Source organism: Scyliorhinus canicula, chromosome 11 (genome assembly GCF_902713615.1).
Source record: "Scyliorhinus canicula chromosome 11, sScyCan1.1, whole genome shotgun sequence".
NCBI classification, from domain to species: Eukaryota; Metazoa; Chordata; class Chondrichthyes; order Carcharhiniformes; family Scyliorhinidae; genus Scyliorhinus; species Scyliorhinus canicula.
The window spans coordinates 9,525,192-9,550,062 of NC_052156.1; the positions used below are offsets into that span (position 1 = coordinate 9,525,192).

The 24,871-nt window shown below is 47.5% G+C and overlaps 1 protein-coding gene across 1 annotated transcript in view; it reads right to left on the reverse strand.

Moving 5' to 3' along the window:
- LOC119973751 (coatomer subunit gamma-1) overlaps positions 1-24,559 on the reverse strand; it is a 79,118-nt gene extending 54,559 nt beyond the window's left edge. The window contains exons 1-4 of the mRNA XM_038812173.1: positions 24,388-24,559; positions 10,624-10,676; positions 7,176-7,256; positions 2,520-2,591 (exon numbers count right to left, since the gene is read on the reverse strand). Coding sequence (XP_038668101.1) covers positions 2,520-2,591; positions 7,176-7,256; positions 10,624-10,676; positions 24,388-24,424 — 243 coding nt within the window. The 5' untranslated portion in view covers positions 24,425-24,559. The remainder of the gene's footprint in view (positions 1-2,519; positions 2,592-7,175; positions 7,257-10,623; positions 10,677-24,387) is intronic.
- Between the last annotated feature and the right edge of the window lie 312 nt (positions 24,560-24,871).

Consider the following 24,871-nt stretch of genomic DNA (forward strand, 5'->3'; position numbering starts at 1 on the left):
AGGCAAGAGTGAGGTATTTGTAGTACACCCGGGTGATCAGGAGGGAATTGGGAGGCTCCCATTTAAGAGGGCAGTGAAGAGTTTCAGATACCTGGGGGTGCAGGTGGCCAGGGGTTGGGGGACTCTCCATAAGCTTAATTTTACCAGGCTGATGGAGCAGATGGAGGAGGAATTTAAAAGGTGGGACATGGTGCCGCTATCGTTGGCGGGTAGAGTGCAGTCCGTCAAAATGACGGTTCTCCCGAGGTTCTTGCTCCTCTTTCAGTGTTTGCCCATCTTTATCCCTAGGGCCTTTTTTAGAAGGGTGACTAGCAGCATCATGAGCTTTGTTTGGGCGCATGGGACCCCGAGGGTGAAGAGGGTCTTCTTGGAGCGGGGTAGAGATGGTGGGGGGCTGGCGTTACCCAATCTCTCGGGGTATTATTGGGCGGCCAATGTGTCGATGGTGCGCAAGTGGGTTATGGAGGGGGAGGGGGCAGCATGGAAACGGATGGAGAGGGCGTCCTGTGGCGATACAAGCCTGGGGGCCCTGGTAACGGCGCCGTGGCCGCTCCCTCCTACGAGGTATACCACGAGTCCGGTGGTGGCGGCTACCCTCAAGATTTGGGGGCAGTGGAGGCGACATAGGGGAGAAGTGGGGGGCTCGATGGAGGCTCCGTTAAGGGGGAACCATCGGTTCGTCCCGGGGAACATTGATGGGGGGTTCCAGGGTTGGCACAGAGCGGGCATCAGACAGCTGAGGGACCTGTTCATTGATGGGAGGTTTGCGAGCCTGGGGGAGTTGGAGGAGAAATTTGGGCTCCCCCCGGGGAACATGTTCAGGTATCTGCAGGTAAAGGCGTTTGCTAGGCGGCAGGTGGAGGGATTCCCTTCGCTTCCCGCGAGGGGGGTGAGCGACAGGGTGCTTTCGGGGGTCTGGGTCGGAGAGGGGAAGATATCTGATATCTACAAGGTAATGCAGGAGGTGGAGGAGGCGTCAGTAGAGGAGCTGATAGCTAAGTGGGAGGGGGAACTGGGGGAACAGATCGAAGACAGGACATGGGCTGATGCCCTGGAGAGGGTTAACTCTTCCTCCTCATGTGCGCGGCTTAGCCTCATCCAATTCAAGGTGCTGCACCGGGTCCACATGTCCGGGTCTAGGATGAGTAGGTTCTTTGGGGGCGAAGACAGGTGTGTCAGGTGTTCGGGGAGTCCAGCGAACCATGCCCATATGTTCTGGGCATGCCCGGCACTGGAGGAGTTCTGGAAGGGGGTGGCGTGGACGGTGGCGACGCTGGTAGGATCCAGGGTCAAGCCAGGCTGGGGACACGCGATTTTTGGGGTTGGGGTGGAGCCAGGAGTGCAGAAGGCGAAAGAGGCCGGTGTGCTGGCCTTTGCGTCCCTAGTAGCCCGGCGGAGGATCTTGCTACAGTGGAAGGATGCGAGGCCCCCAAGCGTGGAGACCTGGATCAATGACATGGCGGGTTTCATTAAGCTAGAGAAGGTCAAATTCGCCCTGAGAGGATCGGTACAAGGGTTCTTTAGGCGGTGGCAACCTTTCCTCGACTTTCTGGCTCAACGATAGGGTACTGGGACAGCAGCAGCAGCAACCCGGGGGGGGGGAGGGGGGGGGGGGGAAAGAGGGGGAAAGAGGGGGGGGGAGAAAAAGGGGGGGGGAAAAGGACGATGACTATGTTTGTTTATATAATTTTAATTTATTTTTAAGTTCTCTTGTTGTTCACTGGGTTTGGGGGGGTGGGGGGATGTGATACATGCATTGAGGTCTTGGGGGGCGTTACAGTTATTATGGGGTTATTTTGTTGCATTTCATTGTTTGTTGTCATATTTTCTGTAAAAAATTCCAATAAAAATTATTTTTTAAAAAAATTATAACGCTTCAGAATTTTTTTAATTTAAAAAAGGATCTTTGTGATGAAACTCTCTAACCCGAAACACACAGCTTGGCTGGAGCACCACTATGTTTGATCCTCACCCTCTGATCTGCTTTACAAGAAGAAAACAAAAGGCAAATTTTCTGTGGCATCACTACAATCGCACAAATGCTTCTCATGGTATGTAATCATATTAAACACGAGGACGACACTGCCCAAACAATCCATTATATTGATTTTTGGATTTAATCACAGGGCCTTATCAGAAGCTGAAGCTCAATTTGTGAACTGCAGGTATTGTCACTGTGATCTTGGTGAAGTGTAAACATGAGTATTTGGAACTTTTATACCATGTTCACTTCGATTGAGAAACAGCGCAAGGGAATGCTAGACTTTGCCTTCCCCTTGCACTATGCCCTGTCATGAACTATGAACTGGACAACATTAGGGTCACATACTGGTGGCTGCAACTTGGTTCATTGGTGGGAGGATCAACTTGAGGCGATGAGTTGAGAGGATGGCACACAAAATGCGTTACGTTGAAGCATTTAGCTTAAGAGCGATTATTGTTTACTGGAACGCATTGGTGCCGACACGATAGTTACAAAACAGGTACAAGCTTTGCCATGCTAGATATTATTAACTTACGTCATTTGATTGGAAGAGTTTGGTCATGGCAAAGAATGCCTCTGTAGCCTCGATGGAGCCCAAATGTTCTCCCTATAGAACAAATCAAAAAACTCCAGGTTACTTTTTCCCATGAACAGAGCAGACAACAATAAGACTATTCAGGAAACATATCTACTTATGGTGAAGCAGCACCATCTATTGGCTTCAAGACAGTAATACATCAAAAACAAATTAAAAGAGGTAAGAGATCGTGCACTTAGCATATTTTCTCCACCATACAAGTGTACGTGCAACAGGGTCTTGTACACTTGTGGTTAATATATCCAGTCACCATAATCAGGAGGGACAGCAGTCAATAAATCAAATGGAGCACGCAGTTAAATCTGTAGAGTACTGGGCTGGGTGGCCTGTGTCTGTGCTGTAAATACTTTGCTATACCAGTTGGTGATAAAACAGCTGGGCCAATCACGATCTTAGTCATAATGCCAGGTTTTGGTCTTCAGATGCAGGGAAAAAGTAAAGACTCTGGAGGCAGCACAGAGAGGAACTATGAGACTGATATATTTTATAAGGAACATCGAACTCAGGAGTAGGTCATTCACCCCTTTAAGCCTGCTTCGTCATTCAATAAGATCATGGCTGTGTACTCAACTCCAATTTCCTGCCTGCGTTCCCCCATCATTCCTAACCATCGACTCCCTTGTCTATCAAAAAACTATCTGACTTAGCCTCAAATAAATTCAATGACCCAGCATCCACCATCCATTGACTCCATCTACACCTCCCGCTGCCTGGGGAAAGCGGGCAACATAATCAAAGACCCCTCCCACCCGGCTTACTCACTCTTCCAACTTCTTCCATCGGGCAGAAGATACAGAACACGCACAGAATCAAAAACAGTTGCTTCCCCACTGTTACCAAACTCCTAATCGACCCTCTTATGGACTGACCTCATTAACACTACACCCCATATGCTTCATCCGAAGCCAGTGCTTATGTTGTTACATTGTGTAGCTTGTGTTGCCCTATTATGTATTTTCTTTTATTTCCTTTTCCTTTCATGTACTTAATGATCTGTTGAGCTGCTCGCAGAAAAATACTTTTCTCTGTACCTCGGTATACGTGACAATAAACAATTCCAATCTCTGGGGAAGAGAATCCACAGACTAATGACCTTCTGAGAAAAGAGTTCCCCTCATCTCTGTCTTATTTTTACACCGTGTCCCCTAGTTCTCGTCTCCCCCACAAGTGGAAACATTCTCCAGGTATCCACCCTATCAAATCCCCTCATGATCTTGTATGTTTCAATAAGATCACCTCTCATTCTTCAACTCCAATAGGTACAGGCCCAAGCTGCTCAATCTTTCCTCATTAGACAAGTCCTTCTCCCAGGAATGAGTCGAGCGAACCTTCTCTGAACTGCTTCCAATGCAATTATATTCTTTTTCAAATAAGCCGACCAAAATTGTACACTGTGCTCCAGATGTGACCTCACCAGGCCCTGCACAGCTGCAATAAAGCATCCCTAAGTTCAACTTGCAATAAAAACCAACATTCCATTTGCCTTCCTAATCTGTACCTGTATACCAACATTTTGTCATGTATCTACCAGAATCACCAGATCCCTCTGTACCACTGATTTCTGAAATCTCTATTTTAATAGAGATTGCAGAAATCTTTCTGCACTATAAATTCTATAATACACTACTTTTCTATTTTACCTGCCAAAGTGGGCACATTCACATTTTTTTCCACGCTATATTCATTTGCCTAATTTTGCCCACTCACTTAACTTCTCTATATGCCTTTGTAGACCCTCTCTGCCTCCGCTTGATAACTTGCTTCTCTAGCCATCTTGGGGTTATCGGTAAATTTAGCTACCATTACATTTGCTCCCTTCATCCAAATAATTGATATAGATTGTAAATAATGGAGGTCCCAGCACTGATCTCTGCAGCACTCCACTTGTCACAGCTTGTCAACCTGAAAAGACCTATTTTCCCTATTCTCAGCCTCCTCTTAGCTAACCAATCTTCTAACCATGCTAATATGTTGCCTCCTACACCATGAGCTCTTGTCGTTGATGTGGAAGCTTATCAAATACCTTATGGAAATCCAAGTATCCTGCATCTAGTAGTTCTCCTTTATCTACCCCTTTTTTGTTAATTCCTTAAAAACCTCTAACAGGCTAGTTAATCACGATTTTCCAAGATAATAAATAAATAAATAATCTTTATTATTTTCACAAGTAGGCTTACATTAACACGGCAATGAAGTTACTATGAAAAGTCTCTATCGCCACATTCTGACGCCTGTTTGGGTACACGGAGGGAGAATTCAGAATTCTCAGCTGGTACGGGAATTGAACCCGCGCTGCTGGCCTAGTTCTGCATCGCAAACTAGCTGTCTAGTCCACTGAGCTAAACCAGCCATAAATGGCATAGAAAAGGTACACCTGGTACATGGCTTCAAGTTAAACTGCAACTGCTGGACAACACAGCAGAAGGTCAACGTGGGGAAACATTTCAGACATTCTCCACAGAGCCTTCAAAACATGGGATTTGGTGGTGGAAACACAAGTCCTGCCATCATTAAAGTAACTGAGATGCTGCAATGGTCAGACAGTGAGAGGGGTAAAAATAATTACATCCCTATGGCTTAATTTCAACAGCAAATTAGACTAATTTCAAATAACTTCTGTGGTGGTGTTGGTTAAGGAATAAATGTTGCCCAGGCACTGAAATGCCTTGCTCTACATCAAATAGTGTCCTTTACATCCAACCGAGCAGGCAAATGGGAGTGACTCGATTTAGCACCTTATTCAAACTAAGGTCAAACCTGACCATGCAGCTCTCCCTCAGTACTGTGCTGAAGCGGCAAGACTATATTGTGTGAAGTTCCTAGAGTAGGGTTCAAGCTCACAACATTCTGTCTCTAGTTATTCTGCCAATAACTCGATCAGCGAATATTTACACCACTTAAAATTGTGCATAAAGTACAACTTTCATCATAAGATGGGACACATCTAAGTTCATCGATTAATCTGCAGTCCAAGGGACACTAAAACGTCCAATTATGGAAATAATGGAACTGCTGGAGTTTTCAATTATCTACTAAACTGTAATCTTCTGCTGTGCAGTCAGCCCTGTGTTTGTTGTTAATCAATGGTTACTTAAGTGATTTTTGTCACTTTTGAACATCTTGTCTGCAAGAATAGTGAAACATTACTGTAGTAAAGTTTAAATCATCGGAACTGAAAGTCTATTCAGTCCCTCAAACCTATTCCACTATTCAATGAGATCTTTGCTGATCTGTATCTCAATTCCATCCACCTACTTTGGCTTTATATCCTTGTCAAATCAATCAATCTCAGATTTATCATTATTAATTGGGCTAGCATCGACGTTTTTTGTGGGAGAGTGTTCCATACGTCGACCGCCTTTGGAGTTAAGAAGTATTTCCTAACTTCGCCCCTGAATGATCTGAATCTGATTTGTAAGATTATGTCCCCTTGTCCTAGATAACCCATCAGAGAATTTTGTTTCATTAACCTATCAATTCCATTCAAAATCCTAAAAACCTCAAATCACACCTTCACCTTTTATATTTCAAGGAATACAAACCTAGCTGATGTGGCCAGGAGAGAAAGAAGAAGGTTATTGTAATACGCGGTAGCATGGTAGGACAGTGGGTAGCACTGTTGCTTCACAGCTCCAGGGTCCCAGGTTCGATTCCCGGCTTGGATCACTGTCAGTGCGGAGTCTGTACGTTCTCCCAGTATCTGCGTGGGTTTCCTCCGGGTGCTCCAGTTTCCTCCCACAGTCCCGAAAGACGTGCTGTTAGGTAATTTGGACATTCTGAATTCTCCCTTTGTGTATCTGAACAGGTGCCGGAATGTGGTGACTAGGGGATTTTCATAGTAACTTCATTGCAGTGTAAATGTCAACCTACTTGTGACAATAAAGATTATTATAATAGGGTGAGATGCAGTAGAGTGAGAGGAGGTTCACGTGAAGCATAAAGATTGGCATGGACCAGTTGACCCAGTTCTGTGCTGCACATTTGACGTGACTATAAACACTGACAAACCCGCACAGGTATTTTTAATACTGGGAACATTTCGGGAGAATATCACTGTTCCCCGGTCACAACCCCACCCAGGACCACCATGAAAACCAAACCCCCCCACCCACCCTCACCCCAACCTTCGCATCTCACATGACACAGCAACAGATCTGTTGGCAGCACATTGCGTGCTGTGTAAAAGCAAGTTTCTATTACTATCAAGGCCAGATTACATTGAACAGTTTAAAGTTCTGATTGAAATCAATAACCAGGGACCTGCATTTTCTGTCGACTAGCTTTTGAAGCATGCTAGGAGTTGCTTCCAGTTACCTTCTTCAGTAATGCGAGGGATTTGGCTCCCAGTAATGCGAGGGATTTGGCTCCAATACACTTCCTCATATTTATGAACTCTTAGCAGCAAAGCTTCCCAACATTCATCCTGAATGAATATTTCAGGTTGAACACACCAGTTACAAATTTCTCAAAGGTTTGAGAATACAGTTCAAAGGATTTAATGGCCTCCTTCGGTGCCACAAACGACTACTAACGTATTGTGCATCTGTTCAAAATACAAAGGTTATTTCTCAAAGTAACGGCGGGCAGCCCAACCTGGTTTATCAGATATAGGATCTTGGTCAGAATGTGAACACATTTCCGAGGATTGATAGGAGTTTCGTTAAACACTCGAGCCTGTGATAATACAGAAAAAAAGAAGTGTTTGTGTTGTGTCATTAACAATCTTAGTAATTCTACAGGAAAAGCAGAACAGGAGGCAGGAACGAGACTGTCCATTCAGCCCATCAAATCTCAACATTATTAATTAGCTGACCATAAAATCTCATGCAGTTTACGGCAGCAATTCAATTCCATTCATGGCATACTTAAATTGCCTCTTTTTTAATGCAACACCCAGATGCTCTAATTATAACAAGCATTGTCTCCAATACACTTCCTCATTGTCTGTGGTCTCATAAAAGATCTGAATCAGTTGGGTGAGGCTAGACAAAAGCAACAGGGAAAATCATTTCAGTGACTAAATGGAAGAATGCAGCACTTCACATTAACATGCTACTGGCTACCCTCTGGAGCTATTCAATTAAAACCACACACACACACACACACACACACACACACACACACACAGGCACACGGGTACACACACTTCAAGTTAACTTACTTTCCATTCTCTTGTGAAAAGAGATGGTTATGGGTACCGTAACAGGAATGTTTAATATTATGAGGGGAATTGATTGGCGAGATGTGGAGATGTTTCCACTTGTGCAGGATTTCAAAGTGAGGGCCATAAGTATGAGGTAATCGCTAACAAACCCAAGAAGCAGAAATCTCTTTACTTAGAAAATGCAGAACTTGCTACCACAAGGGATAGCTAAAACAAATAAAACAGATGCATTTAACAAGTTAGAATCTAAAACACAGGGGTGTGATCTCAGGATAAGGAGTCGACCATATAGGACTGAGATGAGGAGACATTTCTCCACTCAGAGGATTATGAATCTTTGGAATCATAGAACAGACACCCTACAGTGCAGAAGGCCATACAGCCCATCGATTCTGCACCGACTCTCTGAAAGACTACCCTACCTAAAGACTGCCCTTGCCCTACCCTCGTAACCCCACCTAACCTTTAGACACTAGGGGGCAATTTAGCATGGCCAATCCACCTAGCCTGCACATAAGGGGCAGCACAAGTGGATAGCACTGTGGCTTCACAGCGCCAGGGTCCCAGGTTCAATTCCCTGCTGGGTAACTGTCTGTGCGGGGTCTGCACGTTCTCCCCGTGTCTGCGTGGGTTTCCTCCGGGTGCTCCAGTTTCCTCCCACAGTCCACAGGTTAGGTGGATTGGCCATAATAAATTGCCCTTAATGACCAAAAAGGTTTGGAGGGGTTATTGGGTTACATAGGGATGGGTTGGAAGTGAGGATTTAGGTGGGTCGGTGCAGACTCGATGGGTCGAATGGCCTCCTTCTGCACTGCATATTCTATGTTCTATCTTTGGACTGTGGGTGGAGCACCCGGAGGAAACCTCAGACATGGGGGAAAACGTACAAACTCCACACAGGCAATCACCCAAGGTCGGAATTGAACCCGGGTCCATGGAGCTGTGGGGCGGAACTGCTAATCACTGTGCCTCCATGCCAACCAATCATCATAGGATTGTGGATGTTCCATCAGAGAATACATTTAAGGTTGGGATAGACAGATTTTTGGTCTCTCTGGGAAGCAAGGGATATGGGGAACGGCAAGGAAATGGAGTTGAAGCCCAAGATCAGCATGATGGTATAAAATGGCAGCGCAGGCTCGATGAATGTGTGATCTACTCTTGCTTCTTATGTTTCTATAAACTGATAAGAAAGGAATAGAAGGATATGTTTCTGGATGTAGTAGGGTAGGAGGAGGCTCCCGTGGAACATAAATAGCAGCTTAGATTGGTTTCTGTGCTTTTTTCTAATAAAGATGTTGTTGGGATGTGGGGCATTGTCGATAAGGCCAGTATTCTGTTGCCCACCCCCCGACTGCCCTTAAACGGTGGTGAACCACCTACTTGAAGCACTGGAGCCCCATGTGGTGAAGGTATACACGCAGTGCTGTGAGAATGTGAGTTCCAGGATTGTGACACAGCAACAGTGAAGGAACGCCGACATAGTTCCACTTCAGGATAGTGAGAGAGACTTGGAAGGGAACTTGTAGGTGATGGTGTTCCCATACATCTGCTGCCCTTGCATTTGGTGGCTGAGGTCATGGGTTTAAAAGGTGCATGTCAAAGGAACCGTAGTCACATACTTCAGTGCATCTCTTAGATGGTACACACTGCTGCCATTGTGCATCGGTGGTGGAGGGAGAGTGTGAATGTTTAAGTTGGTGGATGGGCTGCTTTCTCCAGGATGATGTTGAGCTTTGCATGTTGTTGGAGCTGCACTCATCCAGGCAAGTATAGGGTATTCCATCACACTCCTGACTTGTGCCATTTGGTCCTTGACAAACAGTACATGCACCTCATCCCAGCCCTCTATAATCAAGCCAGACTTGCCATAATTGGTGCTCACTGTAGATCCTTGATCTGTTGCGTGCCACTAACTCTGTTTATTTTACTTTCCACTGTAATGTCAAGCAAGCTCACTGGGAGGCTATAAAACCCAAGATCCTGTTATGGGCCAGGGTTTAGAAAACTCAAAAGTATATTATGGAGTTCACCTGACCTATAACTGTTTATTGAATTTGGCGAGGATGAGAAGAGCCTGCCTTTCAGGTGTTATTCAATAGAGTACTTAGACACTTTTAATCAAAAAAACAAGCTTTATTCTAAGAACTTAGTTCACATTTGTATAAACACACACAATAAGAATTTTTATCAACTACAAACATAAAGACCCCACACAGCTACAGTAATCTATGTATAACCCTTAATGAATTCCCCCTTAACTGTTCCAATTCAATAACAAAATCCAAGTAAAACCAGAAACCCCTTTTCGAAGGTGTGGCCCAGCACATTCTTACTGGTATAAGACGTGTTATTGACACTCTGTTCGCCTTTTCAAACAGCAGGTTTGAGTTCCTTCCAGAAAGCAATTATCTCCTTTAAGTGATCAAGCAGTCTGGAAACAGCTTTTAAAGTAAAGATAGAAAGACACTTCTTTAAACCTGTGCAGTTCAAACCAGTCCAAACCCAAAGCAAAAGTAAAAGCTCACAGAGCCACAGTCCAGCTCCACCCTATCAATGACATCACTGAAGCCATGTGATAAGACAAAAACATTTCTTAAAGGGTCACTCCCATCACAATCCTCACAACTGGACAGTAGTGAGGAGAGCGTTGGATCACAGCTTTCAAAGCTTCAATATGGATCTCCATCAATGGTCACCATGCCCCCAGACAGACACACATCCCACCCATCAGGGGCTTGTGCTGTATAGTAATCCACAATAGGAACCCTTGCTGACCTCCCCGAAGGTCAGGGATCGCTGGGGACAATGTGTAATCCCAACAGCTGACTGGTACGGAAACTGCAACAATAGCACGGTACAGAAATTACTGCTCACCTCCTGCAGAACAGAACTCTTCTCCAGGTGCTGGAATGGGTTTGAACCCCCACCTAGGCAAAACAAGAGGCAGTAGCTTTATAAAAATAATCCAAACTGTGGAAACAAGGGCAGCCAACATTTATATAATGCCTTAATACACAAAACATCCATATAGGAGCAGGAGTGGGCTTCTCGAGTCTGCTTCACCTTTCACTCAGATCATGGATAAATTTCTACCTGAACTTCCTGTCTATCCCCATATTCCTTCATTACTTAAGTGTGCAATAATCTTTCAGGTCTCAATCCAGGTAGCACAGCGGTTAGTATTGTTGCTTTACAGCGCCAGGGTCCCAGGTTTGATTCCCGGCTTGGGTCACTGTCTGTGAGGAGTCTGCATGTTCTCCCAGTGTCTGCGTGGGTTTGCTCCCGGAGCTCCGGTTTCCTCCCACAAGTCCTGAAAGATATGCTGTTAGGTGGATTGGACATTCTGAATTCTCTCTCCGTGTACCCGAATAGGCGGCGGAATATGGCAACTAGGGGATTTTCACAGAAACTCCATTGCAGTGTTAAGGTACCACTTGTGACAATAAAGATTATTATTATACTGAGTATTCCTCTGGAGTAGAAAATCGCTGCACTACAGTGTAGATAAGTGGATCATGAGATGGTTAAGAAAGGGACCTGTACAAAATAGACTGCAGTGATAGAGCAGGGCATAGCTATTGAGGGAATTAAAGACAAGTACTCGCTTGATGGCACGGAGAGATTGAGGGTAGGAATGATGTGGGAGCAGGGCTTAGTATGGGACAAGGCAGTATTTTGCACCAGTTTATGGAGAGCAGGTGGGGGGGGGGGGGGGGGGGGGGGGGGGGGAGGAGAGAGATTGAGGTAGCCAGTTTTGCAGGGGGGTTAATGAAAGGTTTTGATAATGAATGGCAAGTGGAGTCTGAAACTCAGTTTGTGGTCAAGGAGGACAGCCAGGCGACAAGGGACAAGGGAGGGAGTGGAGTCAGCAAGAAGAGAGTTTGCTGTATAAGCCCCAGTTGGAGAAAGTTGTGACTCATCGGCCTTGGGGCCGATTGGAAAGTCTGCTGCCTCACAAATCAGACACGGAGATGTAGTGTTATCAGCAACTTGAGGTTTATGCAAACTAACAGGAATACACATTTAAACTTTGTACGTCGCTCTGAATGTCCATACTAGGTGGTTCATAAAGACAACATTCAGCCCAGATTGGAGGAAAGGGGTGACTGGATTAAAATTATTACGTGACCTGGACAAGGTGTAGCCAAGATATTATTTCAAGCCAACTCTGGTCTGCAACGTACAAATGATGTAAACTCAAATTTTAAAATGATCTTAAAAATATCCTTACTAAGTGATGACTACCCAGTTCAGATAATAGAATGAAACACTGGTATGTCCTACATTTTTCATGCATGGAACGATCTGCCTGGGCTGTACGCAAAATACTTTTCACTGTACCTCGGTACACATGACAAATCTAAATCATTTCAAGGCTGAGATGCAAAGCTGAATATTCCACATGTATGAGCTTGATGGTCCAAATTGCCACTCGTCTTAATTCCTGTTTCTATGGACTTCCGGTGGCGGCTATGAGGGAGTAGGTCACACATTTGGTGGCTCCCGTCTCGGTCGGACTTTTGGACTTTTCCCCCCGACTTTTTTGCGCTTTTGAGCACGGAACTGGAAAGCAATAACATTCAGGCGCAGGATCCATCCAGAATTGTATGGACCTAAGAAGCCGGGGGGACCGTAAACAGCAGATGAAGTGGTCGAGTAAGGGCACAGTGGAGGCTGTGAGAGGGACCAGCATGGCTGGTGTTCAGAGCAAGGTGCCGACAACCTAGCCCACAATGGAGCAGCTGCTGCAGACTATGAAGGAGGGCTTTTTGGCTCTGAGGCGTGACAACTTGGAGCCGCTACAGAAGTCGATTGATCGGATGGGGAAAAGGCTGGATGATCAGGCTGAGAAGCTCAAGCAGTTGGAGAAGTCAGTGGAGGAGCAGGCTGACTTTCAAACGGTGGCGGATGTGGAGATTCGGAGGTTGAGGGAAAAAGTGCTTCTGGAAAGGCTGGAGGACCTGGACAGCAGATCTCGTCGGCAGACCGTGAGAATCGTGGGCCTCCCGGAGGGGGCAGAGGGGCCGGATGCTGCCGCATTTGTGGAGGGTATGTTTCAGAAGTTGCTGGGGAACGAGGTGTTCCCACGCCCGCCGGTGGTGGACAGGGCACACAGAGTGCAGGTGAGACAGCCGCGACGAGGGGGTCCCCCACGAGCGATGGTGGTACTCACAGGTACCTGGACAAGGAACGGGTGCTGCAATGGGCAAAGAGCACACAAAGCTGTACTTGGGACAATACCACCTGTGTACACCAAGATTTGAGCACTGAGGTGGCCAGGAGGAGGGAAGGCTACAGGCAGGTGAAGGAGATACCATAAAAAAACAAGGTGAAATTCGGGCTGCTTTTTCCAGCGCGTCTGTGGGTTATGTATGAGGGTCAGCACCACTATTTCGAGGAACCCGAAGAAGCGATGGACTTCGTTAAGAAGCAAGGGCTGGCACTGAGCTGTTTGGACTCATGTTAGAAGTTTTATGTATATGTGGTGTCTCTCTCGTTTTGAAAACTGCCTGTATGTTTCAGTCCATTTTTGTCGTTTCTTTGCGTGGTTTACCAGAATGTTGCCTTTTTGGGCTCTTTGATTAGTGGGAGCTTCGCGGGGGGGGAATAATAAAGAAAACAGTTAAAAGGGTTGGGTTAAGAGGGATGCTTCAGGGGAACTGTGTGCAATCTTTTCTGTGTCTGTATGGGAAGGACTGAGAGTGTCTGTTATTTCTTATCTCTTTCTTTTTTTTGTCTTGTTTAGCTTGAATTGTGCTATTGTGGGGGTTGTTTATGACTTGTATAGAGTGTTTGCTTAAGTAAGGCTGATCTGGGGAAGTGGTATGAATGGCTCGGGGGAGGGGTGACTGGGAACAATGGGTGGGAGACGCGCTGGCGCCGAGGCTGGGAGCCCCAGGCTAGCTGAGTGGGGCTAGTCATCGGAGGCCGAGGTGGTGGTGTGTGCATATAGTTAGATTAGAGCAGGGGTTAGGTGAGAGGGTGGTGTTGCTGGGGGGGGGGGTGAGTTGTTCTGCTGACGGGGATGGAAACTGGGCATGGCAACAGTGAGGAGGTCATAGGTGGAGCCGGTCAGGAGGCGGGCCAGATGAAGCACGACACATGGCTGGGGGGCTGGCCAAGGAAAGGGGATGGCTGATCGACAAACGGGGGGGGGGGGGGGGGGGGGGGGGGGGGGAGTGCCCCCCAACCAGGCTGATCACCTGGAATGTTAGAGGGTTAACTGGGCGAGTGAAGAAGGTGCGTGTGTTTGCGCATCTGCGGGTTCTGAAGGCGGACATAGTCATGCTGCAGGAGACGCACCTGAAAATGGCAGACCAGATTAGGTTAAGGAAGGGCTGGGTCGGTCAGGTCTTTCATTCAGGGCTTGATTCTAAGACGAGGGGTGTTGCAATCCTGATTAATAAACGGGTACAATTTGAGGCGGAGGGCACAGTTGTTGATGGGGGTGGCAGGTTCGTTATGGTGAGGGGTAAGCTCGAAGGGGTGAGAGTAGTCCTGGTCAGTGTACATGCCCCTAATTGGGACAATGTGGATTTTATTAGGAGGATGCTAGGGAAGATCCCCGACTTGGACTCACGTAAGCTGATCATAGGCAGAGACTTTAATACAGTCCTGGACCGGTCATGTTCAAGAGGTTGCCAGCGATGGCAAAGGAACCGAGAGTGTTCATGGAGCAAATGGGGGGAGCAGATCCGTGGAGATTTAGCCGGCTGACGGCGAGAGAGTTCTCGTACTACTCCCACGTCCACAAGGTGTATTCCCGAATTGACTACTTTGTTGCGAGTAGGGACCTGCTTGCCGGAATGGTGGGGGCAGAATACTCGGCAATTGCCATATCGGACCATGCTCCGCACTGGGTATACCTGCAATTTTGTAAGGACAGCTTTCAGCGCCCACCATGGAGGCTGGACGTTGGATTACTCACGGAAATGCATGCATAATTACCTGCAGGTGAACGATACTGGAGAAGTCTCGGCAGCGGTGCTCTGGGAGGCGCTGAAGGCAGTGGTGAGAGGGGAGCTGATTTCAATTCGGGCTTACAGGGAAAGGACAGACAGGGCAGAGACGGACCGACTGATGAAGGAAATTCTACGGACGGACAGGAGTTACGCGGAATCCCCGAGGCCAGAGTTACTCAGGAAACGACAGAGGCTGCAGGCCGAATCTGGGATGCTGACTACAGGCAAGGCTGTAGAGCAGCTTAGAAAGGTAAAAGGTGTGATTTATGAGCATGGGGACAAGGCCTGTAGAATGCTTGCGCAACAACTAAGGAAGAGGGAAGCAGTTAGGGAAATAGGGAGGGTAGTGGATGGGGAAGGTAATCTAGTGGATGACCCGGCAGGGCTGAACAAGGTCTTTAGGGACTTTTATAGGAAGCTGTACACTTCAGAACGCCCCCCCCCCCCCCCCCCCCCCCCCCCCCCCCCCCCGGGGGGACCGGGGGGATGAGGTGATTCCTGGACGGACTGACCTTCCCAAGAGTGGGGATTGGGTTGGTGGACGAACTGGGGGCTCTGGTCAGGATCGAAGAGGTATTGGGGGGGCAGCCGGGTAAAGCTGCGGAGCCGGATGGGTATCCGGTGGAGTTTTACAAAAGATTTGTCGGGATAGTGGGGCCGATGCTGGTCAGGGTCTTTAACGAGGCAAGAGACAGAAGGAGTTTACCCCCGACGATGTCGCAGGCCACCATCTCGCTTATTCTGAAACGGGATAAGGGCCCGGAGGCTTGTGGGTCATACAGGCCGATCTCTTTGATCAACATAGACGGCAAGTTACTGGCCAAGATCCCGGCGACCAGAATTGAGGACTGTATACCGGGTTTGTAAAGGGGAGGCAGCTGGTGGCCAACCTAAGAAGGCTGCTCAACGTGATTATGATGCCCCCCGAGAGTAGGGAGGTAGAGAAAGTGGTAGCCATGGATGCTGAAAAGGCTTTTGACCGGGTCGAGTGGGATTACCTGCCCACCATGGAGGCTGGAAGTGGATTACTCGCGGATGAGGCGGTTGTGTGAGAGACTGAGGAAATGCATGCATGTACTAGGACGGTTCGGGTTCGGGGTGGGGTTCATCGACTGGGTTAGGCTATTATATCAGGCCCCGAAGGCGAGTGTAAGGACGAACAGGACGACATCGGACTACTTTAGACTGCACCACAGGACAAGACAGGGATGCCCTCTCTCCCCTCTGCTATTTGCGTTGGCCATAGAGCCGCTGGCAATTGCACTGAAAGCTTCTAGGGGCTGGAAAGGGCTAGTCCGGGGGAGGGCGAATGGAACATAGGGTCTCGTTATACGCAGACGATCTGCTGTTATATATATTGGACCCAATGGTGGGGATGGACGGTATTATGGAAATCCTGAGGGAATTTGGCTGGTTCTCAGGATATAAATTGAACATGGCTAAGATTGAGTTGTTTGTGATTCAGGTGAGGGGACAGGAGAGTAGGCTGAAGGGGTTGCCGTTCAGGCTAGTAGGGGAGAGTTTCCGATATTTGGGAATTCAGGTGGCACGGGACTGGGGCAAGTTGCATAAGCCCAACCTCTCCCGACTGGTGGAACGAGTGAGGGAGGAGGTCTGGAGGTGGGATGCACTCCCGCTGTCTTGGCGGCGAGGGTGCAGACAGTTAAGATGACAATTCTCCCGCGGTTCTTTGTTTTTCAGTGTCTCCCCTTCTTTATCCTGCGGTCCTTCTTTAAGAGGCTGAATAAAATTATTCTGGGATTTGTATGGGCAGGGAAATCCCCGTGGGTGAAGAGGGTGATGCTTGAAAGGAACATAGAAGGGGGGCTGGCATTGCCGAACTTCAGCAACTATTACTGGGCGGCCAACATAGCAACAAGGAAATGGATGGTGGGTGCGGGGTCAGTTTGGGAGCAGATGGAGGCTGCTTCGTGCAGGGGCACTAGCTTAGCAGCCCTGGTCACAGCACCTCTGCCGCTTCAGCCGGCGCAGTACTCTACCAGCCCGATAGTGGGGGCGGCTCTTCAGATCTGGGGCCAGTGGAGGAGGCATGTAGGGGAGGTAAGAGCATCGGTGTGGACCCCAATCTGCGGCAACCACCGATTTGCCCTGGGGACATTGAGAGCCTTTTTCCTCGGATGGCGATGGCTAGCACGAGGGGACATAGCTTTAAATTGAGGGGAGATAGATATAGGACAGATGTCAGAGGTAGGTTCTTTACTCAGAGTAGTAAGGGCGTGGAATGCCCAGCCTGCAACAGTAGTGGACTCGCCAACACTAAACGCATTCAAATGGTCATTGGATAGACATATGGACAATAAGGGAATAGCGTAGAGGGACTTTAGAGGGGTTTCACAGGACAGCGCAACATCGAGGGCCGAAGGGCCTGTACTGCGCTGTAATGTTCTATGTTCTATGTATGCTGGTGGACACTGCATGCTTCCAATCAAAGTCCACCAGGCTCCAAATATAGCCACAATAGAACAAAGAACGAAGAACAATACAGCACAGGAACAGGCCCTTCGGCCCTCCAAGCCTGTGCCGAGCATGATACCAACCTTCATGAATCCCTCAGCACTTCCTTGTGCAGTATCCCTCAATACCCATCCTATCCATGTGTTTGTGAAGATACCTTTTGAACGCCGTACTAGAGGAACAGGGTCGAATCGGACGATCCTTCAACCACCCGCAGTTGATGGTCACCATGGCCAGGTCCAGGGGCAATCTATATAAATGTGGAACACAGATTCCCCTTCGTCACAGAAGGGACATTTGGCCCAGGAATCTGTGAACCGCCTTAATCTATGCTTGCGTAGTACTGCTGCATGCAGCACCCTCTTCACCAGGTGCCCGATAGAGAAACGTCAATAAAGGTACTCTCTTAATAACACTCAAGATATTTCCTTCCATATACTTTGTTAATAGTGCTCAAGATACTGAATCAATCAATACCCTCGATCTGTATTTCCTTAACCTTAATAACACTGTTAATGTTGCATTAACAATAGAGATGGATTTGGAGCCAAAATGACAACTGCAAAGCAGGCTAATTTCATTTTCACATGCAGCCTATTCCTTCAAATTCAAAGACGAGGAAAGGGCTTGCATTTATTTATAACACCTTCACAACACCTTTGGCTCCTCCACTGTCTAAATCATTACACCCTTTAGTCCAGTTTCACTAAAGTGTTTAGAGCAAAGTTTGCTCCACAAATACGATTCAGAGTGCAAGCAATTCAGTGTAAATTTGCAGTTTTTGATTTAACTATAATTTCATTTGAACAAGTCTGCATTCTTAGACTTGGATCCTCTGGTCCCACGCGAGACAATGGGCAGCAACATTTTTGCCGCTGGGCCAGCAGCAATCTCTTTTGTTCCAGCCAAGGTGGTGTGCTTCTCTTTGAGGTGCTCGTTAAATATACTTTGCAAAGTCTTCTTTGGCCGGCTTTGTTTTTTATCAACTGGCGGGGTCCATTCTACTGCCACTCTGGCAAGCATACATCTGGGAGGCGAAGGAAGTGTTCCTGCCAGCATCAGTCGCCTCTCCATTACGATGTTCCAAAAGCACCTCTGACCAGTCCACTGCAACACTTCCTTGGTGGTGATGTTGTCTCTCCACATGATGTCCAGAATTTTACGTACACCCCGTGCTGATTAAAGACTTTTGCTGTTCTCTTCCAACTCGCTGGCATAGACTGTGCTTGGTACTACAATAGACATATAGAGTCACTGCTTCATGGTTGCATTGATGGTGTTGGATGCTCTGACCCTGTGGAGCCGCTGGAAGACCGATGCGGCTTTACCATTTGGTGGATGTCAATCTCTACATCACATCCCTGTGGATGTTGCTTCCAAAGGAAGGGAAATGGTTGATGTTCTCAATGCTTTGTTGCCTGACGGGAGGGCCTTGATGCTGTCCAGTCATCACTGTCTTGGTCTTCTGATGTGTAGACCAACCTTTGAACCACTACTCTCAAGTCCGATGTCGCATTCACACGATGTAAAAATGAGAAAAATCTCAAGGATCTTCACAACCAATTGTAGAAGTGAAGGACAAAGATGGGAATTGAGCAATCAGAAAGTTTGAGGAAAGCGAAGGGTTAGAGGGGTCCCAAACGCCGCCGCCACCACACCATAACTACTAGTTATCTTAGCGTGGGGACATTGAGGCTAAATGTATTGCTAGACTTAGCTTCAGCTAATTCAGTGCTGCTCAAGGACCTCCTTGTGGTGTAGTGGTTCAGTTGGTAGTACCCTCACCTTTCAGTTAGAAGGTTCTAGAGTCAAATTGCACTCCAGAGATTTCAGCACAAATGTTTATCAGTTAGTGTACACTGAGGGAGGCACTGTCTTAGAGTGCCAGCTCCTCCCGTGGAGGGGCTGGTTTAGCTCACTGGGCTAAATCGCTGGCTTTTAAAGCAGACCAAGCAGGCCAGCAGCACGGTTCGATTCCCATACCAGCCTCCCCGGACAGGCGCCGGAATGAGGTGACTAGGGGTTTTTCACAGTAACTTCATTGAAGCCTACTTGTGACAATAAGCGATTTTCATTTCATTTCTTTCAGATGCAGCACTAAATAGAAGGTTACCCTGCTCTCTCAAGTGGGTTTAAAAGTTCCAACCGCACTAGTTCAAGAAGTCAATTCCAATAAAACAACAAATTACCAATATTACCACATTGCTGGTTTTGGGGGTTTGCTACACGCAAATGGACTGCCACATTTCCCTACATTACATCAGTTCAAACAGTTTTAAAAGTGAGACATTAGCTGTGAGGCGCACTGGGTTGAAACCAAGGCTGTGAAACACATTACAGAATATTAGGCTTTTTTAATATAACATCAGCTTTTACTGGTTAGGTAAATCCTCAGTCCAATCAGAATCCACTATTACTTTTTGGTTAACTTGCCTGCAGCATTCATTCTGGCAATGAAGTAGTGGTTACTCGGGTTTGGCAGATCACTTCTGTACAGACATTAGCCTAATGCCTTGTCACTACTGAATGTCTGATGACTGCTTGTTCACAGGAGCATGGCTGACTTGGCGTCAAACATTCAACAAATCAGAAAAATGTGAATACAGGGTGACCTCATATTTCTAATTATTGATTGGAAAGATTTATTTTCATAATCATCTCCACTGTTAAACATGCTGCATTTTGCCAGTATAGGGATGTGCTTGTTTTGGAAGTTCTTAAAAATGCCATCCTTTTCATCGTGTGCAAAGAATATATAGCAATATTGATGGACTGTTTGAACCACAAAAGAAATCATAGCCTTGTGCTCAATGCCAGCATCAGAAGTCATGAAATGATTAGGCCAAACGTCTAGGCTACTTTTCCCAGTAACTTCCTTCATCCAGTCAATGGGGCCAATTAAGCTTTTTTTGGCCCAATCGTGTTTTGCTCAAAAGTTAGTCGTGCCCCATCAGTTCACTCACCGTTACTCCATCTTTTCCTGAAAATGAATCCAATTGCGCAAGCTAAGCATTGAACATCAAAGAACTCACTAGGGCCTTAACCTTGTGTTACCAGGAGAGCAAGAAAATGTAGCAGGTATATTAGACAGAAACTGGACAGGAGGAAGGAAATATATAAAACTAAAACATTGCTGAAAACAGAGACTTGCTGTGATACTTTTTATCTTGCCTTCATTAGGACAAACACAAGAATGCCAAATTTCAAATGATGACAACAATATATATTACAAGAGAAAAGGTCACTGATTGGTCAACAATTCTGACTGGTCAAGGCATAGCTCAATGGGGAACTGTTGGCTCCCAGGTAATTCAAAAAAGGTGCAAAGCATGAACATATTCCTTTTCTTTGCAGAGAATGGGTCCCTGCCCATGAATGTACGTCGTTTCTAGAAAGAGTAAATTTACCACATTATAAGCACAAGAAAAATTGTGAATCTGTGGAATTCGCTACTCCAGAGTATGGTAGCAGTGAGTAATTTGAGGAGTTAGACAGATTTTTTTAATTGGTAATGGGTTGCAGGGTTATGGAGAATGGGCAGGGCAGTAAGTTGAGGCCATGATCACATTGAGGTACAGTAAGAAGTCTCACAACACCAGGTTAAAGTCCAAAAGGTTTATTTGGAATCACAAGCTTTCAGAGTGTAGCTCCTTCATCAGGGGAGTGAAGAGGTAGGTTACACAAACACAGCATATATAGAACAGTACAGCACAGAACAGGCCCTTCGGCCCTCGATGTTGTGCCGAGCATTGTCCGAACCTTGATCAAGATTTTCATAGAATTTACAGTGCAGAAGAAGGCCACCCGGCCCATCGAGTCCACACCAGCACTTGGGAAGAGCACACCACCCAAGGTCCACACATCCACCCCACCCCCACAACCCAGCAACCTCACCCAACACTAAGGGCAATTTGGACACCAAGGGCAATCCAGCACGGCCAATCCACCCAACCCGCACATCTTTGGACTATGGGAGGAAACCGGAGCACCCGGAGGAAACCCATGCACACACGGGGAGAACGTGCAGACTCCGCACAGACAGTGACCCAAGCCAGGAATCGAACCTGGGACCCTGGAGCTGTGGAGCAACTGTGCTATCCACAATGGTACCGTGCTGCCCTGTCCCACACCCTGTCATTCTGGTGTGCTCCCTGTGCCTATCCAATAACTGCTTGAAAGTTTCTAAAGTGTCGGACTCAACTATCACAGCAGGCAGTCCATTCCACACCCTAACCACTCTCCGAGTAAAGAACATACCTCAGACATCCCTCCTATATCTCCCACCCTGAACCTTATAGTTATGCCCCCTTGTAACAGCTACATCCCCCAGAGGAAATAGTCTCTGCACGTCCACTCTATCTATCTCCCTCATCATCTTATAAACCTCTATTAAGTCGCCTCTTATCCTCCTCCACTCCAAAGAGAAATGCCCTAACTCCCTCAACCTTTCCTCATGAGACCAATCCTGCAAACCAGGCAGCATCCTGGTAAATCTCCTTTGCACCCTTTCCAATGCGTCCACATCCTTCCTATAGTGAGGTGACCAGAACGGCAGACAATACTCCAAATGTGGTCTCACCAGGGTCATGTGCAGTTGCAGCATAACCCCGCGGTCTTAACCTCAAGCCCCCAATTAATACACGCTAACACACGACTTCTTTGAGGAGGTGACCAAGCATGTGGATGAAGGTAAAGCAGTGGATGTAATGTACATGGGTTTTAGTAAGGCATTTGATAAGGTTCCCCATGGTAGGCTTATGCAGAAAGTAAGGAGGCATGGGATAGTGGGAAATTTGGCCAGTTGGATAACGAACTGGCTGACCGATAGAAGTCAGAGAGTGGTGGTGGATAGCAAATATTCAGCCTGGAGCCCAGTTACCAGTGGCGTACCGCAGGGATCAGTTCTGGGTTCTCTGCTGTTTGTGATTTTCATTAACGACTTGGATGAGGGAGTTGAAGGGTGGGTCAGTAAATTTGCAGATGATACGAAGATTGGCGCAGTTGTGGATAGTGAGGAGGGCTGTTGTCGGCTGCAAAGAGACATAGATAGGATGCAGAGCTGGGCTGAGAAGTGGCAGATGGAGTTTAACCCTGACAAGTGTGAGGTTGTCCATTTGGAAGGACAAATATGAATACAGGGTTAACGTTGGGTTCTTGGAAAATGTAGAGGAGCAGAGAGATCTTGGGGTCTATGTTCATAGATCTTTGAAAGTTGCCACTCAAGTGGATAGAACTGTGAAGAAGGCCTATGGTATGCTAGCATTCATTAGCAGAGGGATTGAATTTAAGAGCCGTGAGGTGAAGATGCAGCTGTACAAAACCTTGATCAGGCCACATTTGGAGTACTGTGTGCAGTTCTGGTCACTTCATTTTAGGAAGGATGTGGAAGCTTTGGAAAAGGTGCAAAGGAGATTTACCAGGATGTTGCCTGGAATGGAGAGTAGGTCTTACGAGGAAGGTTTGAGGGTGCTAGGCCTTTTCTCATTAGAACGGAGAAGGATGAGGACCGACTTGATAGCGGTTTATAAGATGATCAGGGGAATAGATAAAGTAGACAGTCAGAGACTTTTTCCCCGGGTGGAACAAACCATTACAAGGGGACATAAATTTAAGGTAAATGGTGGAAGATATAGGGGGGATGTCAGAGGTAGGTTCTTTACCCAGAGAGTAGTGGGGGCATAGAATGCACTGCCTGTGAAAGTAGTTGAGTCGGAAAAGTTAGGGACCTTCAAACGGCTATTGGATAGGTACATGGATTAGGGTAGAATAATGGAGTGTAGATTAATTTGTTCTTAAGGGCAGCACGGTAGCATTGTGGATAGCACAATTGCTTCACAGCTCCAGGTTCACAGGTTCGATTTCGGCTTGGGTCACTGTCTGTGTGGAGTCTGCACATCCTCCCCGTGTGTGCGTGGGTTTCCTCCGGGTACTTCGGTTTCCTCCTACAGTCCAAAAATGTGCAGGTTGGGTGGATTGGCTATGATGTGATAATCTGTTTTGTAATTTCTTCCTCCACATCTCTTATATAAAGAGCCTTATATAAAGGGCCTATAAAAACCTCCTAACAACGTGATCGCTCCTTTCCTATTTCTTACTTCGGCCCATATTACCTCAGTAGGCAGATCCCCTTCGAACTGCCTTTCTGCAGCCGTTAAACTATCCTTGATTAACAATGCTACTCCTCCACCTCTTTTACCACCTTCCCTACTCTCACTGAAAAATCTATACCCCAGAACTTCCAACAACCATTTCTGTCCCTCTTCTAACCATGTCTCCGTGATGGCCACAACATAGTAGTCCCAAGTACCATAGACAAAGCCAATGATGCAAGATGATACTTTGAATGCAAGTTTTTTCAGGTAATTAAGTCTTTACAGGTCCAGATGGTGCAACATGGGGCCTCACGGTAGCATGGTGGTTAGCATCAATGCTTCACAGCTCCAGGGTCCCAGGTTCGATTCCCGGCTGGGTTACTGTCTGTGTGGAGTCTGCACGTCCCTCCCCGTGTGTGCGTGGGTTTCCTCCGGGTGCTCCGGTTTCTTCCCACAGTCCAAGATGTGTGGGTTAGGTGGATTGGCCATGCTAATTGCCCGTAGTGTAAGGTTAATGGGGGGGATGTTGGGTTATGGGTATACGGGTTACGTGGGTTTAAGTAGGGTGATCATTGCTCGGCACAACATCGAGGGCCGAAGGGCCTGTTCTGTGCTGTACTGTTCTATTCTATTCTATTCTAACTGGAGAGAGGGATAATCACAAGTTAAAGAAGCGCGGATTGTCTCAAGCCATTGAGGGTGGTTAGGCTTGGGAGGCTAAGTTGCCTACTCCTACTCCTAGGTCTAGGTTCTAGGGAGGAGATGCTCTGGCTAATTTCGCAATCCAGCTCTTGGTCTGTAACATTGTAGGTAACAGATGAGGAACATATCAGCCATGATAGAATGGGGGAGCAGACTCAATGGGCCGAATGGCCCAATTCTGCTCCAATATCTTATGAACCACCCTCTGGCTGAAGAAATTGCTCCTCATCTCAGTTTCAAAGGATCGCCCCTATAGTCCGAGGCTATGGCCTCGGTTCTAGCTGGGTCTGAGTAAGGCTTTACCACTGACCACCTCCACATCAGCAAGCTGCCCACCGGCCTGACCTGGTCCACAGGCTGCTGCTGCTGCCATAGTAACCAATGGAGGCCCATCCTCTGCGACTTACCGGACTCCTCGTCCTTTTTGTCGAACTTTTTCAGCATTCTTCCCGCCCTCTGGGTTTTGCCGGCCGACCCCCGGAGCCGCAGTTGTGTGTGTTTCTGTCTGTCTGTCTGCCTATACAACTCTCTCAGCCGCCCAGATCCCACTTCCGGTGTCGGTCCCTTCACTTCCTGCCAACCAGTCACATCGACACGTCAGTGACTCGGTTAGCCCTCGATGCGCATGCCTGCGGCCGGGGGGCGGGGCGGGGGAAATGCGAGCATGCGCGGCACCCAGGCCGGGCGCCGCCGAGTCCGGGCATGCGCAAGCCGGCCGGGCGGTTGTGTCCACTGCGCACGCGTTAGGGAATCCGGCCGCGGCGCTCGAGCGCATCGTTGCCGGCAGATGGCTGCCCGCCCCCCCCAAAACCACCCACCTCCCCTCCCCCAACACAGCCCCTCCCCCAAACATCTTCCCCCCGTACCCCCCTCCCCTATACATCCCCTCCC